The sequence below is a fragment of the Rhododendron vialii genome, chromosome 2a, assembly GCF_030253575.1.
Source record: "Rhododendron vialii isolate Sample 1 chromosome 2a, ASM3025357v1".
NCBI classification, from domain to species: domain Eukaryota; kingdom Viridiplantae; phylum Streptophyta; class Magnoliopsida; order Ericales; family Ericaceae; genus Rhododendron; species Rhododendron vialii.
The window spans coordinates 39115172-39131098 of record NC_080558.1 but is presented as its reverse complement, the minus strand read 5'-3'; the positions used below and the strand labels follow the sequence as shown (position 1 = coordinate 39131098).

Genomic DNA, 15927 nt, shown 5'->3' with positions numbered 1-15927 from the left:
CCTATATATACCCCTCTCTCACACACAAGCAAAGGGTTCCAAGGTGACAAAAGTTCCCTAGCTCAAGGTTCAAACCCTAAGCCTCTTGTTCATCTCTCTCTTGCAAAAGAAGGACCTTAACAAGCAATTCACTTGTTTTCCATGCATCGAGCACCTCCATCCAACCCTTCAAGTTCAAAGTTCAATCACATGTTTTCAAAACTTAGAACCAAAGGTATAACACCTTTGATTTGCATTTTGTTTTGATCCCTAAGGAGGGCTAGTAGGATTAAGGATGACAATCAATACCAAGTTCTGGTCCTAAAGCTAGCAGGGTTTCAAAAACCGTGTGGACAAAAGAGGTGCGTGCGTCGGTCAATAGCTCGCGCGTGCCACTCTGTGGCTGCGGGGGCAAATTTGCATGGGGACAGGGGTCTTATTCTTTTATGCTGTTTTCTTTGCATATACTGATAAGTGCCAAAATATACATATTTTGGCCTTCCAATATACATTTATTAGTCTTTTATATTTGTTAACTGATTTTTATTATTTGTTTTTATGTTTATAGGTTGCTCGAGCCCGTTGTCCGAGACTTTGGATAAAAAGAAGATTTTAAAGAAGTTTTGGGTCAAAGTGCGAAGTGCTTTGAAATTTTGGATGGTTAATTCAATATTAGACAAAATCCAAGGGCCACTATGTAATTAAGGCTTTCAATCCCTATAAAACCAACATTATTACCCTACTGTTTTTGGTAGGCAGCTCTGAAAAAAAAGTTACGGACTAAAAAGATACGAATGGGGGCTGTGACTCTTGAGGTTCCAATATTGTTCAGTTTCTTCCGAGTTTTTCTTTCAAGTTTTAAAGCTTTGTTCAATTACTCGCACTTCGGTAATTTGTATTAATTTTCGTCATTCATTAAAGTTGTTCGTTGGAACTTGTTTAATTTATTTCTTCTGTTTATTTTGTATTCGGAAGCATGTTTCAAATTATGATTTCTTTTATTTCTTGCATAATGATTAGTGAGTAGTCGTATAGATAAGGTCGCGGGGTAATTAACACACCGTGGCTAGGTCGGACATGTCTTGCTCCTATTTTGAAATAAAAATGAAAAGGCAATTTTAGGTTATTAAAGAACATTCGTTAGACGAACTCGGGTATCGTCGGAGCCCATGTGAATGGGGGAATGAGGGTCCAAAACCCATTCTTCGCTACGCATGGGTGAACGGCGACCATAAGGATTCGCATCTTTCGGGGTATCTTTTTCTCTTTAAAGTCGAATGTTTTTAAGAACACCGAATGGAGTATATTAGTCCGGCTTGATTGCGAGTGCTATGAACTCTACAACCGTGCCTCCTTTTAATTTTTTGAAAAGTACAATCAATTTTTAGGTTTTAGTCAATCTCAATCAAATCAAAAAGGGGTGGCTACCTAAGAGCCCGTTAAATTAGTAACAACTTGAGTTTTTGGTTAGTACATATCACTGTCTCTGTGGATTCGACTTTGGACTTACCGAATATTGTGCTACGTCGGTCTCCGCCCTACGCTTGCGACAACCTATTAATTTAGGTCTAGGAAATCGTCAAGCATATACATCACTGTGAGCATGCTAAAAACCAGTCTATTGTTTTCCCTTGTTAAAGCTACTAGTTTTTAGTTAATATTCTTACCTGCTATAATGGAATACCCCTGGGGCCATCCTGGATATATTCTAGAACCTAGAAATATGTGAAACGAAGCATTGGTTTGTTGACTCAAACCTGCGCGTAGTAGTGGTCTACCCGCGCGCACAGGCCAGTCTCAACCAGTGGCTGGCCTTTGTATGGGTAACTAGGCATTGGCTTCTATTTTTGTCCTCATACTGTTTATAAGGTGTTTTATTCATTTGGTGGCTTTGTAGCCCACTCAAACTGCCTGTAACTGTATATTAACTACCATATGAACTGCGTGGTATGCACTAATCATTTCCAGTGCCCATAGGGTTGAAAAGAAGAATTGTGTGTACGTTTAAGCTTATTGGCGTGCGCAGGTTGGGTTTGCATGTAGTGACTTGATCAGTGCATGTTGATTTCTTCCTGCGCACGATACTCTAAAACAGGGGCCATCCAGTCTGTTTAAACTCCCACAGGAGTCTGTTTTCATCCTATACTAACTGTTTCAACAAGCGAACATGTCATCTATCACATCCTGCAAACCTGTTACAGTTTTAATCCCTTAAATTGTTCCCCCGCCCTAACTGGCTAAAAATTAATTAATGAAAGAGAATCGCAAACTGATCTCCAGATTGGGTGAGAGAGGGTGCCTTAAAACTTTTCCCCTCTCGTAATCTGGCTCCTGAACCTACGATATCAAAGGTGACAATAGACTAGTCTACAAAGCCTTTTTCAAATCAAACAACGTAGCAAGCGTTTCAAGTTCGGTTTCTTGGGTGTCGGACCTTCAAACCCAAATGACGACTCTGAATTAAGCGTTTTGTTGCGCTCTAAAAAGGGGTGCACCCGATGCAATTTTCAAAGTATGTGCCCACAGATATGAGGGAAACCCTAGGTTTGGACATGGGTTTCTTTGGAAATTGCATGGTATACCATAAAGTTCCTACATGGGAATGTTTGGGAGATCAAAATGGATTGTCAGAAGCAGATTTTGCTATAGGGGAAGCAATGAAGAAGATGGAAAATAAAAGGATACTCGATTTGATTAAGCGGTTGGAACGTGATAATTTTGAATCCTATTCAATATCCACAATTAGCAGTCGAGACCTAATTTGTGCTAAATTAGATAATGTGGAGTCAAATTCAACCATATTTGAAGAATGTTGTCATACAATTCAAGTTTCTTGTTACATTGAGCCTGTGTTGGGAAAAGGGCAAAGTACTAATCCTTCCATCGCCACCGGGGGAGGGTGGATTTAGCAGAGTGGCTATGGTTACGCTACCAAAGGATGAGGTTGTCAAGTTATGTGAAGATACTCTTCTCCTCCAATTTAACCCGACTATTTTGAGGGGAATATGCAGATTACGAAAAATCGTTTAAGTTCATACAACTATACAAGGTGACGGGCTGTAATATGGGTAACAAAATGTACCATTTGACTCCCTTCAAGATAGTTATAAATATATGCATAAATAAATAAATAAGAACACCTAGTATATATATTTGTGTGTGTCCAGATATATACATGTATCAAGATGTTATTGTAACAGCCATGCAATTTACTATATAAGAGATAGAATTGTGAGCAGTACGAGTGAAAAATCTCAAGAAAATTATTGTGACTCGTAAAATGAACAAATAATTATTGTGGTTATGTTTACAGTTAATTAGAGTTTCATTTATTTGTTTCGAATAAAAAGATTTCTAAAAATGGATGTCGTCAAGGAAATATGGCGCAATTAATTTCTTTACTATGGAGCAATTATTCAATATCCCGCTTATGTGACAGTGTTTTTGAAAGGTGAAATTCGGGGTGGAACTTACAATTCACATGAGACAAGTCGAACCATTGCTCACAAAACTGTATATTAGATTGTGAGACATATTATGTGAGAGCAAGGGTCATTAGTCATTACTATTTGAATACTCGGTTGATTTAACTCTTATTACATGTTACATGAACGTTTCAGAATAGAAATAAATGAATTTTTTGTTATCTCTTCATCATTCAGATTAAAAGTACAATGTGATTAATTTCAATGCAGTCGTCATTTTCCTCATCTCGTATGAGAAAAAGGAGATAAAGTTGTATATAGTAATTAACTAGTCATCAGTCAAGGAAACTCAACTTACAAATCCATTCATGAGCTATTTAGACTGTTAATTAAGATTAAAATTTGGCTGAATATAAGATAAATTATTGCTTCACCTGCAAATTAAGGTTACTGTAAAAAAAAAAAAAGTAGTAAACTTATCTTTGGTGTCCAAATTGGTAGCAATTCTAGATTTTCCAAATCTGTCAAATCCTTCATGCCAGCAGACGTGCACCTTAAAAATGATGCACTAGTTTAATTTTATGGTCTAGTTTTATGATTGTGCCAAAGCATCAATATTGCATCTTCTTTTTTTATTTTGTACTTTTTATTAAGACTGTATTAAATCATAAAATAGTTTTGACAATCGAAATTATTTTCATCCAACGAATGCACTCAATGAAACTCAGGTAGAATGAGACGCGATTTTATTGTAGGTGACCCTTAGCACTAAGGTGGTTTGCCTAGGCTAGGTACACCCGCCTTGCTTTTTAGATTTCTCTCATCATGACGAAGTAATAATCTACAAAAATTTGACAAAAATTTAACAAATGTAAACAAAATTCAAATAAGGACAAAATAATCCACAATAACTTTTTTAACCGGACAAGAAATAAGTCAAACCCAATCACCAAAAGATTGTCAAAGTTAATTATCCAGGCATTCTGTAGTAGGCCGAAATAACCAAGGTTCAGAGGGGTCAAATAGTATGGAGAGGTAACCCGCCATTTAGTTGTCTCAGTTCATCTGTAGAGACATTTCTGTCGTTAATCTCGCCTGTACTGTTTCACCGAACGATAACACATCCTTGCCTCCGTCACTGAACGTTATCTTCTTGTTGTACTTTCGGTACAGTTAATGTTCAGGGGTATCACGTTCTGTTCCATATTGTTCGGCTGTTTCCGCAATTGCTCGGTAAATGTCTGACTTACGTCATTTGGTATCGCAATATCCGGAAGGAATGTTTGTTCGGAAACCGCCAGGCTCGACAGTCATGAAGCTTGTCTACGGTTATTCAACAGTCAACTATGCCCGTGTAAAGTGACGCCTTCCCCTGATGTGACATCTCTGACATTGACTAATGTGACTCTGTAAACCTCGAGGGTGGCGTTCATTAACGAATCTGACACATGATGTCAGCCGAACAGTACGGCGCACATGGAAGAAGCGAAAGACTTATTTGTCACTCCAAGGTTTGCCTATAAATAGAGACTCACTCCTCCCAGGTAGGGGATCGATCTCTCCCTCTCTCTCTTTTCTCACCACAATTTCTTCAGAAAAAAGCATTCTCTCTTCTTTCTTCCTCACCAACTAACTAGATCGTCGGAGCTTCTTCCCGGAGGTACACCACCCTCCGGTCTGCAAGTACCCAGATCATCCTCGTCCAACCACACCGCTCAGGTCAAAGGAAGGAAAAGATTCAAGAATGGAATTCACCTCCCACACATTCACCACATTACAAACCACAACTATCCACAAACAGTCATCATAAGAACAAATATCCAGTTCCCTAAGAGAACTGATCATGACTTTCAGCTGCTCCTTCCAAGCAAGGAGTTTGGCTGCCGTAGCAGAGGTTCGATGGTAGTTGCAAACTTTTTCAGCTTCTCCTGATCAACTTCAGCCATCGTCTCCGCCGCTGGCGGAAATCGATCCTCCATCCCCGGGAATAAAGGGCGATACCATTCCACTTTGGCGGAGTACAATTCGTTAAGGACACCAACTTTCTCCACCACCTTGGCAACTTCAACTTTCGATTGATCAACATCATATATACAACTTCGCTTGGCGCATTAGATCATTCACAACACAAACGGTTCTCTCCAAATCATCTTTGCAATTCAAATCTGCAAAGGTTCTGGGCCAGAACTTCAGAACCATATGCAATAATACAGTCTCCGGATCATCGACAATATTACTAGCAAATAACTTTGAAGCTGTTGGCTTGAGATTAGCCAAGACTTTGTTTAACTAGTGGAGGAATTAGCAAGTAAACGAAGCAATTTTTTGGTCGGGGGAACTCACGCTCGAAACTGGAAAAACAGAGAACTCAGGGGAAGCACTCACAGATTTTTTCATTCCACTGGTTCTAGAAAAGTCTTTACATGCGCTTTATATAGATACAATATTTGGACCTTACTTGGGCCTACATAATTCACATATTAACCCAACTACAAACAACTTAAACATGGCGCAATTACATACCTACATTTTGTGGCCCGAAACTAAACATTACATTTTTAGCCCAAAATACAAAATTACAACAAGGCATTACTTTTAACAGAAGGATCCAGGGTCATCGTCATACCCTACTTACGAGTCAGTTTCACACCCCTTTCTCACAATGCTGCACAGACAAGAGATCAACGTCAAAATGTGCAAGTAAAACAAGCAAGTACAAACTAGCAATGAAGGACCCCCTGAAGGATGCCAGCATGAGGAGTTTCAGTCCTAGAACCGTCAACCATGGCCTGACTGACTTCAATTGGGACTTGTCCATTAAAGGAATGAATGACTTACTATTAGTTTTGTTAAATTTCTTGGAGGATTCCAACCTAAAATTAATTGGCAATAATGGAGTAGCCTCTAGATTTTATTAACCAAGCTTGAGTAGCCATGTGGATTAAGTCTAATACTCCCTCTCACGTGCAGCCTGGATGCACATGGAGGTATGAATTGAGGAGACCAGGAGATTTGCTCGGGCGCCAGAGACTCAACCACATGAGATGAGGCCACCCAAAACCTATCTCTGATACCATGTTAAATTTCTTGGAAGGTTCCAACCTAAAACCAATTGGCAATAGGTGTGATAGCCTCTAGATTTTATTAACCAAGTTGGAGTGGCTTAAATGAGCCATGTGGATAAAGTCTAACAGAGCAAATCTCCAATTCTCCTCAATTCGTACCTCCACCTCTATCCGGGCTGCTCGTGAGGGGGAGTCTTAGACTTTATTCACATGGCTCATCTAAGCCACCCAAACTTGGTTGGTAAACTCTAGAGGCTACTCCACCCATAGCCAATTTGGTTTTAGGTTGAAACCCTTCAAGAAATTTAACATGTTAATGTTAGAATGATATTAGAATATTATGTTACCAAGTTTCTAGGTTTTATTATTATGTTTCCTGTTTAGGCAGATTGTTATTTATGTTTTCTAATTAGTCTGGTTTCTACAAGTGGAGTGAAGTAGAGTGCAGTTGGTGCCTCCCTTATACTTTAATGCAAATAAGTAGGGTTCAATCCCGTAAGCATCCATCCCTCTCCCCAAGTCCCCTAGAATATAGAGTAGATTAGATTTAACGAATGACAAAAAAAAAAAAAAAGGGTATGGTTTCCTTGTTATGCGTATTTCCTTTATTGGCTAGTTTCTTAATCACCAAATCCTGTAGTCTATATAAAGGCATGTTAGGATTATGATTTGTACACAATCAATAATACATCATTCCACTTTTCTTCACAAGTTCCTTGGTTTGGATGATTATTAACTGTTGATGAATTTAAATTAGGTCGAACGATGTTCTTAGTTGTTGATAATTTGGTGAATTAGATAACAATGTTGTCAACAAAAAAGCAATCTTTAATAAAAAATTTCTTTATTGATGAATCTGCTAATGTGATATTATCATCGTAATGATCAAATTATTGAGGACCCTAAGTCTGGCATTACTAATCGCTCCCATGCTAATATTTTTTCGCATCTCGCATTTGTTTCCCAAATCGAGCAGAAAAAGATGAGTCATGGATGCTAGCTAGCAATTTATTCGCATGTTATTAGCCTTTGCGTGTTACACAAAACAAAGACAGGGAGAGAAATTGCAGAAGCAAAGAGAGAGTTAATAAAATTTCTTTCCTAACAGGAAAAAAAATTCTACCACACCCAGAAGGCCAGAACAACCTCAGATGAACAAACCCAACTATAGGGACGTCAAATTTAAATTGTTTGACTTTGTGGCTCACAATGCCCGCCTACATCTCTCAACTGCCACTAGTGTTTTTTAGATTTTTAAGGAAGGTAAGCAAAATTAAATTCTCTTTAATGGCTCTTCTGACTCCCAAGTCTCGCCTCACGGAAGTATCAATAATTACTCTCACAAATTATGATTCAATTTGAAAAATGTATCCAAATCTTGACGCAACGTCAACTAACAAACATTTCAAAACAATCTCGAGGGTAACTTCCCCCTGAAAGTGATATAAGTACCGACCGGGGGAGGAAAATCGTACCGCCAGCCGTCGGCGGGCCGTCTCCGGCCACTGGACGGCCGATCCGAGCAGTTCAAAAATTCTAAAAAAAAAACCCGATGGGGCTAATAAGTGCCAAAATATACAAATTTTGGCCCTCCAATCTATATTTATTAGTTTTTTTATTTTTGTTAACTGATTTTTATTATGTGTTTTTATATTTATAGGTTGCTCGAGCCCGTTGTCCGAGACTTTGGATAAAAAGAAGATTTTGAAGAAGTTTGGGGTTAAAAGTGCAAAGTGCTTTAAAGTAGATTTTGTGAGTTGTTATTATACATAGTTCGAGGAGCTTTGTGTAATAAAAGGATGTCTACCCTATGTAAGCAACAGAGCAATGAACTCAGCGGCAGCTTCGGAAAAAGGACGGACGATTCTTTTATTTCCACGAACAGTAAAACGAAGAACGAGGCTGCCGTTCTTTAATTAGGTTCGAATATTATTTAGTTTATCTTGGAGCTCTCTTTCCTCGTGTAATCTAAAGTTTTGTTCAATTGTTTGCATTTCGGTAACTCGTTTTAATTTTCGCTTTTAATCAAAATTGTTCGTTGGTTCTTATTTAACTTAGATTCTGTGTTTATTTTATATTCCGAGCAATAGAAGCATATTTCAAAATAGGGTTTCTTTTAATTTTTTTCTTGATAATGAGTAAGTAGTCGTCGAGGTAGGGTAGTAGTGTGATTAGCACACCGTGGCCTGTTCAGATGCGTTCTGCTCCTATTTCGAAATAAAAAATGTAAGAAAAATAATTTTAGATTGGTAAAATGCTTTCCGTGGACGAACTTAGGCATTGTCGAAATCCATGTGAATGGGGCAATGGGAGTCCAAAACTCATTCTCCGTTGCGCATGGGTAAACGGTGACCATAAGGATTCGCATCTTACGGGGTATATTTTTCAGTCTAAAATCAGATATTTTACAGAATATCAATTGGAGCAAATGAGTTCGGGCCGGTTGTGAGTGCTATGAACCCTACGACCGTACTTTTCTTTTAATTATTTAAAAAGTACAATTAATTTCTAGGTTTTAGTTAATCTCAATCAAAACGATAAGGGGTGGCTACCTAAGAGCCCGTTTAAATTATAACAGCTCGAGTTTTTAGTCAGCACATATTATCGTCTCTGTAGATTCGACTTCGGTCTTACCGAATATTGTGCTATCCCGGTCTCCGCCATACGCTTGGGGCAACTCATTAATTTAGGACTAAGAAATCGTCAAGCATTTTTGGCGCCGAGGACTGTAACATGTGTTAAGAATTCGGGTAGTGATTTTTTTTTATTATTTGTTTTCTTTTTAGTTCTTTATTTTTTAAAAATTTTTTTATTGTTGAAAAGAAAAAAAAGAGCCCATTTTGCAAGGTGCTACGGAGGTTATGCAAATCAATTTAATTGTTCAGTGTCACTTCCTAGATTTTATGATTTTGCCTCAGAAAATTCTTTTTCGCATGTTCATTACCTTGAAAAATCTTTTGCTAGCGATGAAGTGGCTCTTTTACATGTATTTCCATCATCTTTCCGTGGTAGTGCTCAATATTGGTTTAATTTTTTGAGTCCAAGATTGACATGAAATGAGATTGTAATACAGGTTTTCAAAACTTTCAATCCCTCATATGAGACTCATATGTTTTTACAAGAACTATCAGTTTTCTCTCAACAAGATGATGAGTATTTGTCACAGTGTTGGGAGCGATTTAAATTTATCGTATTCTCTTGGTCGAGTTTTAATTGTAAGTTTGGCAGTCTTCTGGTTATTTTTTGCCGTAATTTAAATCCTAAACCATGCCAGGTGGATTTTAGGTCCACTGATGAATTCCTGAATAAAAACGTTGAAGAGGCTTGGGATTACCTAGATGAATTAATCCAAAAGCTCAAATTTTGTGAGTTGACTAAAAGTTTTGATGATACCAATTCTGATGGGAGGGAAAAAGAGGAAATAGAGCCGCTTGTCATTAGTGAGGGCTATATGCATTTTGAGGAGTCATTGCCAATAGTTGCACTGAATAATCAAATACTCTCGGCTTTAGATAGTGCCACCCCTCTTACTGAATCTCCACTTTCACAAGAGTTTTTAAATATGAAACTGATTGATTTTCTTGATGTTGATGAATTTAATTTAGTTTATCATTCTTATCTTGTGGATTTTGTCAACAATTTGAAAATTGATCTAGTTTGGGCTGTGCACTTTGTAGTATTTAAATATCAAAAACGAATTCGGCAAATGCGCTACTCGAAGTATCTTATATTGTGGCGTGGCTGAGTTCAATTCTTGATAAAAAGTGTAGAATGGAGTGCTATCTTCATTGTCTTAGCTCTTGTTGGCATGATAAATATTCGGTACCTGCGTTTGGCAGCTCGTACATAATTTTTATTTTTATTTTGGACTGGTATAGCCACCTATTTCTCACTTGAGAAATGGGGAGAAAAGTAGTATCCGTGTCTTTCGCGTGAAGAAAGTTGATGAATTTTTATCTTTTATTTTATCTTTTGTTTTATTTATTTATTTTAGTTGTTTTTCTTGCTGTCTCGGAGGCTAACATTTTACAGGTTGTTCGATTCAGGTTGGGGGGCCTCCCTCTCTCTATAGTTTACTTTGCTTAGCCCCTACTTTTCGAGGTGATATCTCTCCTCTATTTTACTTTCCTGTCTTATCTTTATTTTTCATGCTTTCAATGCGGACATTGAATAGTTCAAGTTGGGAGGAGAGATCACTTTGTTCTTTATTTTATTAGATTCAATAAAAAAAAATGAAAAAAAGAGGGGAAAACATTTGAAAAGAAATTGAAAATATTTGTTGGATCTTTTCTAATTGAGACTTGAAGATTGCAATGTTTACTTGTTGGTTGCTTGTGCTTAGAATTTGTGGGCATTCCTTGAATATTTTTGTTGCATGGTAGTTCTTTTTGCTAGTTTGGTGATAGAAATTTGTCCTGGCATATACTCTTAGCATCTTTGCACTGTAAATTTCTTGGACCTTGACTACTTGTGAGTTGTGACTTGAGTGCTTTCAATAGCTAGATTAGTGAAGACTTATGCCTATGTGAGCTTTAGTGCTTTACCTTTCTTTGGAGTGATGTCACACAAATTCTTCGTTTGTCAAAAAAAAAAAAGAAGGGCTTAATCGTTGTTGATCTCATTATCTTTTTGTTGTCAAGTGTTGAGACTTAATACATGCCTGTTATTTTATTCTTTGGGATTGGACCGTTACTTGGTTGTATTGCCTCTAGGAGAGGATAATAGGCCATCTTTGCTAATTGAGCCGGTTCGTTTCTTTTTCTTAAATACTTATCCTTGCGAGCCACATTGAGCCTCTTGCGTGAGCCTTTTTCTTGTTAAGCTTCAACAACCATATTGTGTCGTGAGAATGGCAAGCTAATCATGTGAAGGTTAATTTTTGAAGAGAATAGAGTAAGTATATTCGAGAATGTTGTACTCGAGTTGCGGTGTTCTTCCCCATGCTAAAAAAAAATGTTGAAATTTGAAAAAAAAAGAAAAGAAAGAAAGAAAGTGACTTAAATCAAAAAGGGAAAGACACCTATACATTTGTTTGAAGAAAGAAATGTGTGAACTTCATTGGGGAATTATATGAAGGGTGAAAATTTTGAAAGATATGGTGAAGTTGAAAAGAATAATAAGAGGGTGTACATTGGTACACTAGCCCTATGTTATTTTTGCCTATTCTCGGATACTTGTTTATAATGATTTATCCTAACATTTGAAACACTTTTCCTTACCCAACAATATAACCGAATAAAAGTCGTATTTGATCTTAGGGGCAATGAGTTGCGGATCGATGGATAGATAGTCTTTAATGCTTGACGTTTCTTTCATGAGATCACGTGTCTACCTTAAAAAGCTTTCTTTTCGTGTCTAAGTGTGCGGGATACTTTGATTTTATATTGCATAATTTTCACCCGCACACATTGAGAGTTTATTAAATGCACATTGTTTCGAGCCTTTTCTTTTATTGAGTGCATGACATAGTGAGAATTGAAGTCGAGGCTCAGTTCGGAGAGAGTACTTAGTTGTGGCTCACTTGTGGTTAAGATCCTTGCTCCCACACGCTAAAGTTTGGTGCCATGATTTATTTCTATGTTCTGATAGCCTATAGGACTATTTTCGCATATGCTATATTCTTGGCATTAGCGTATCAAAGAGTTGCATTGCAGTTTCTTTTTGGGTTCCAAGTAAAGGGATCCGCGGTGTTTTGTGGATGATCACTGCTGAAAATCCTCACGAGACTTCACTCGTCCTATTGGGGATTGCCTAGGGGTTTAAAAAGCTTGTTGCACAGGCTAAATGCAATCATGAGTCCTACGAAAGTGGCGAAGTTAGAATTTGACTTCTTTATTTTCTTTGCTCGAGAACTAGCAAAGTGTAAGTTGGGGGGTGTGATAAGTGCCAAAATATACATATTTTGGCCCTCTAATCTATATTTATTAGTCTTTTATTTTTGTTAACTGATTTTTATTATGTGTTTTTATATTTATAGGTTGCTCGAGCCCGTTGTCCGAGACTTTGGATAAAAAAAAGATTTTGAAGAAGTTTGGGGTTAAAAGTGCAAAGTGCTTTAAAGTAGATTTTGTAGGTTATTATTATACATAGTTCGAAGAGCTTTGTGTAATAAAAGGATGTATACCCTATATAAGCAACAGAGCAATGACCTCAGCAGCAGCTTCGGAAAAAGGACGGACGATTCTTTTATTTCCACGAACAGTAAAACGAAGAACGAGGCTGCCGTTCTTTAATTAGGTTCGAATATTATTTAGTTTATCTTGGAGCTTTCTTTCTTTCATGTTATTTAAAGTTTTGTTCAATTGTTTAAATTTCGATAATTCGTATTAATTTTCGCTTTTAATCAAAGTTGTTCGTTGGTTCTTATTTAACTTAGATTATGTGTTTATTTTATATTTCGAGCAATAGAAACATGTTTCAAAATAGGATTTCTTTTAATTTTTTTCTTGATAATAAGTGAGTAGTCGTTGAGGTAGGGTCGTAGGGTGATTAGCACACCGTAGCCTGTTCGGATGCGTTCTGCTCCTATTTTGAAGTAAAAAATGTAAGAAAAATAATTTTAGATTGGTAAAATACTTCCCGTGGACAAATCTGGACATTGTCGGAACCCATGTGAAAGAGGGAATGGGGGTCCAAAACTCATTCTCCGTTGCGCATGGGTAAACGGCGATCATAAAGGTTCGTATCTTACGGGGTATCTTTTCAGTCTAAAATCAAACGTTTTAAAGAATATCAATTGGAGCAAATGAGTCCGGGCCGGTTGTAAGTGCTATGAACCCTACGATCGTATATTTCTTTTAAATATTTGAAAAGTACAATTAATTTCTAGGTTTTAGTTAATCTCAATCAAAACGATAAGGGGTGGCTACTTAGAGCCCGTTTAAATTATAACAGCCCGAGTTTTTAGTCAGCACACATCACCATCTCTGTGGATTCGACTCCGGTCTTACCGGATATTGTGTTATGCCGGTCTCCGCCCTACGCTTGGGGCAACCCATTAATTTAGGACTAAAAAATCGTCAAGCAGAATCAACGGCATCCGAGGTGTGTAGGGTACTTGATCCGAGCACCCTACACACCTCATATATATACATGAAAAGGGGTGCTCGGATCAAACACTCTACACACCTCGGATGCCGTTGATTCTCGTGCAAGTGCTCGGATCAAGCACTCTACACACTTCGGATGCCGTTGATTCTCGTGCAAGCCCCATCGCTCTTTTTTTTTTTATAGAATTTTTAAATGGCTCGGATCGGCCGTCCGGTGGCCAGAAACGGCCTGCTGGCGGCCATTGGTACAATTTTTCTCTCCCGGTCGGTACATATAGCATTACTCCAACTTCCCCATGTATACATCACATGTGTATATAATAAAATCCACTATCTATAGGACAAAGCAGAACCGTTAGCGAAGCGAACCAAATGGTACCTTCTTAGTCCTGACAGAGGCATAGGCATCTCGTGGTTGAAATTTGACTTCGTAGTTGACAACTCCAGTCGAATTTTGGTCTTCCGATTTACCAATAGTTACGGTTTTGGAATTAATAAATTCTTCTCCACGTAACAGCAAATCTTGTCCCGACGGCGGGCACCTCAGAAGGCTTCCGTCACAGGATATTTTCAGAGAAGAAGGCTGCCCTCCTCGGCTGTCACCCCCGCCATACCTTGTCGGGTCGATGTCGGTGTGTTGACGAGCTTTCATGGTGATCGGACGGATGAAATTGTTCTCGCCCGTAAATATTCCGCGAAACTCCCGGACCTCCACAATTTCATCCGTGTTGTTGATCAGCGTGGTAGTGTTCGTATTACCATTGAACAGACGACGAACTGCGTCCATAACCCCAATTGCAAGGTGGGTATTGCTGAGCGAAAATAACAATAATTTGCGGGGCGGGTATCGTGAGTGCAGTGGGGGGTGGAGAATTTTTCATCGAAGGAGTGATTATTTATCGATGGTTCGTGGCCACTTTTGTGCCATATTCCATCGAAAAGGAGTGGATTTGGTGCCATATTCCTATGTGCGGTATAACTTTGCGCGCATTACATTTTTGCTTTGCTAGCTTTATTCTCTTTCTCTTTCCTAGCTGCTATAATGGTTTTACCCCATCAAAATGAAAAAGACTGCCAATGAAAATATGTAAATTTCTTAAAAATTTACACATTTGGAATTCATGCTTTCTTGAAACTATAAAAAAAATTCCACATGCCAAGATTGTGAGGGTTTTTTTTTCATACGACTTGTAAAATTAAATTTGAGAAATTTCAAGTTCATCTTATTTGGAACCGTGAAAGATCCATTATCCAACAGGCATGGTCCTCGGCCATGGTTGTTTGCGTGTGCATCCAGAAAACTCACAACTTTGCAAATTTCGAACTTCAAATCATTGTGAATTATAACCCTCAGTAAGTTTCCGTAATTTGCTTCCATACTATGGATTATTCTACATTACAACTGCTTCCAATTATAAGTGTGCTACATATGTGTTTCTTACATTTCCACACACTAGTAGTAAGAAAAAAACACAACCCTGCAACATTAAAACGATGGGCACAATGTTCGTGCTGGCACGAGGCCATCGATATTGAAAAATTTAGAATGCTCTAGAATGCTCAATTTCGGTATTGAAAAATTCTCTAATGGGACATCGATCGTAATGGTATTAACGTGTGAAGTTCTTAGAAAAATTCTAGCGGATCCCTCGTCTTTCAAAACTGGAAAACTCAATGGAAATTAACTCTCAATATCCACTACTGCTAGCCCACCATATTCGTTTTTTTTTGGCAATCATCTCCCACGTCTTTACATGTATTCAGAGCAAAAGGATGAGATAATCAGTGTTGTAAAAGGTGGTAGTGGAGTGGGAAGATGGAATCTGCTATTCCGAAGAACTCTGTGTAATTGGGAAAATCAAGAATTGGAGGATTTACAACAAATACTTCAAGCAGTGACCTTGGATCAGTCCAAATGCGATTGGTTGAAGTGGAGTTGGGCACTTGATGGTTGTTTCTTGGTGAAATCAGTGTATAACAAATGAGAACAGTCTAGAAATGCAAGAAATCTAGTTTTCGAAACAATTTGGAAAAATCTCAGCCCTCCTAAGGTGAAGATTTTTGCGTGGATGGCCCTTCAGGATAGAGTTGCTACTACATCTGTGCTACAAAGTAGAGACTTGATCCTGGAAGGAAATTCAGTGCTCTACCCGCTGTGTTCTCTTCATTTGAAAATGCCCCAACATCCCTTCTTGCACTGTCAATTCTCTTGAGATGTTTGGTCTTTGATTCTGGATTGGTGACATGAGAATTGGGTGTGTCTTGAATCTCTAGTAGATCTTTTTACTTGGTGGTTTGATAATAGATTCAGAAATTTGGAGAAACATTTGTGGGAAACGACTTTCTTTGCTACAATTTGGTCCTTGTGGTTGGTGAGGAATGACTATGTGTTCAATAACGCTTTGACAG

At 38.1% G+C, this 15927-nt stretch overlaps 1 protein-coding gene across 1 annotated transcript; it reads right to left on the bottom strand.

Annotated features, from left to right (window-relative positions):
* Nucleotides 1-5778: 5778 nt before the first annotated feature.
* LOC131315994 (uncharacterized) lies at nucleotides 5779-14808 on the bottom strand. The gene is made up of 2 exons (XM_058345258.1): nucleotides 13898-14808; nucleotides 5779-6069 (listed from the first exon to the last, which is right to left on the bottom strand). Exons 1-2 carry the CDS (start codon nucleotides 14303-14305, stop codon nucleotides 6049-6051), a joined length of 429 nt encoding a protein of 142 aa, XP_058201241.1. The 5' UTR covers nucleotides 14306-14808; the 3' UTR covers nucleotides 5779-6048.
* Nucleotides 14809-15927: the final 1119 nt, after the last annotated feature.